Source organism: Tupaia chinensis, unplaced genomic scaffold (genome assembly GCF_000334495.1).
Source record: "Tupaia chinensis unplaced genomic scaffold, TupChi_1.0 Scaffold143551_1, whole genome shotgun sequence".
NCBI classification, from domain to species: Eukaryota; Metazoa; Chordata; class Mammalia; order Scandentia; family Tupaiidae; genus Tupaia; species Tupaia belangeri.
The window spans coordinates 273,858-275,024 of record NW_006203395.1 but is presented as its reverse complement, the minus strand read 5'-3'; the positions used below and the strand labels follow the sequence as shown (position 1 = coordinate 275,024).

At 67.2% G+C, this 1,167-nt stretch overlaps 1 protein-coding gene across 1 annotated transcript in view; it reads left to right on the top strand.

Moving 5' to 3' along the window:
* Positions 1–495: 495 nt before the first annotated feature.
* GALR1 (galanin receptor 1) overlaps positions 496–1,167 on the top strand; it is an 18,273-nt gene continuing 17,601 nt past the window's right edge. Inside the window, exon 1 of the mRNA XM_006163900.1 lies at positions 496–1,089. Within this exon, the coding sequence (XP_006163962.1) occupies positions 496–1,089 (594 nt within the window). The remainder of the gene's footprint in view (positions 1,090–1,167) is intronic.

Below are 1,167 nucleotides of genomic sequence, written 5' to 3'. Positions count from 1 at the left end.
TGTGCTCCGGAGCGCCACAGGCGGAAGCGGCTCCAAGCAACAGGTGCAGCCAAAGACACTCCAGGAGACTGGGAAGGGCCGGGCAGGATCCGGAGCCGGTAAGGCCAGCGAAGGATATCTCCACCTGCAGGGCTGCGGCCCCAGGGTGCGCCTCCTCCAGGCTGTGGCCGCGCAGTGGGCGGAGGCGGCTGTGCAGGGAGATCCCAGCGCTCTGAGACCGCCGCCCCCTTGAGAGGTCTAGCTCTCAGCTCCCGCTCCCGCCTCCGCGCTTTCTCCAGAGGCCGGGCACAGGGAAGGTGCCGCTAGGCACAGCCACCTGGGCACCCCGCTCGCTGTCGTGTCCACCCAGGGAGGCGCGAGCTTAGAAGCTCTTAATCTCAGGGCTTGGGGCCGGGATGCCCCGCTACCTCTGACCTGCCCGGCGCCTGTTTTCCCCAGCAGCAGCCTCTTCCTGGCGCGCCCCGCTGCCCTGCGCCCGGAGCGCCCCAGCGGGCCATGGAACAGGCTGCCTGGAATCTCAGCGAGCGCAACGAGAGTGACCCCCAGCCCCTGGACGCGGAGCCCAGGCCGCTCTTCGGCATCGGAGTGGAGAACTTCATCACGCTGGTGGTGTTCGGCCTGATCTTCGCGCTGGGCGTGCTAGGCAACAGCCTGGTGATCACCGTGCTGGCCCGCAGCAAGCCGGGCAAGCCGCGCAGCACCACCAACCTGTTCATCCTCAACCTGAGCATCGCAGACCTCGCCTACCTGCTCTTCTGCATCCCCTTCCAGGCCACGGTGTACGCGCTGCCCACCTGGGTGCTGGGCGCTTTCGTCTGCAAGTTCATCCACTACTTCTTCACGGTGTCCATGCTGGTCAGCATCTTCACGCTGGCCGCGATGTCCGTGGACCGCTACGTGGCCATCGTGCACTCGCGGCGCGCCTCCTCCCTGCGGGTGTCCCGCAACGCGCTGCTGGGCGTGGGCTTCATCTGGGCGCTGTCCATCGCCATGGCTTCCCCCGTGGCGTACCACCAGCGCCTCTTCCACCGGGACGCCGGCAATCTGACCTTCTGCTGGGAGCAGTGGCCCAACCAGCACCACAAGAAGGCCTACGTCGTGTGCACCTTCGTTTTCGGCTACCTGCTGCCGCTCCTGCTTATCTGCTTCTGCCACCCCACCGGGGGC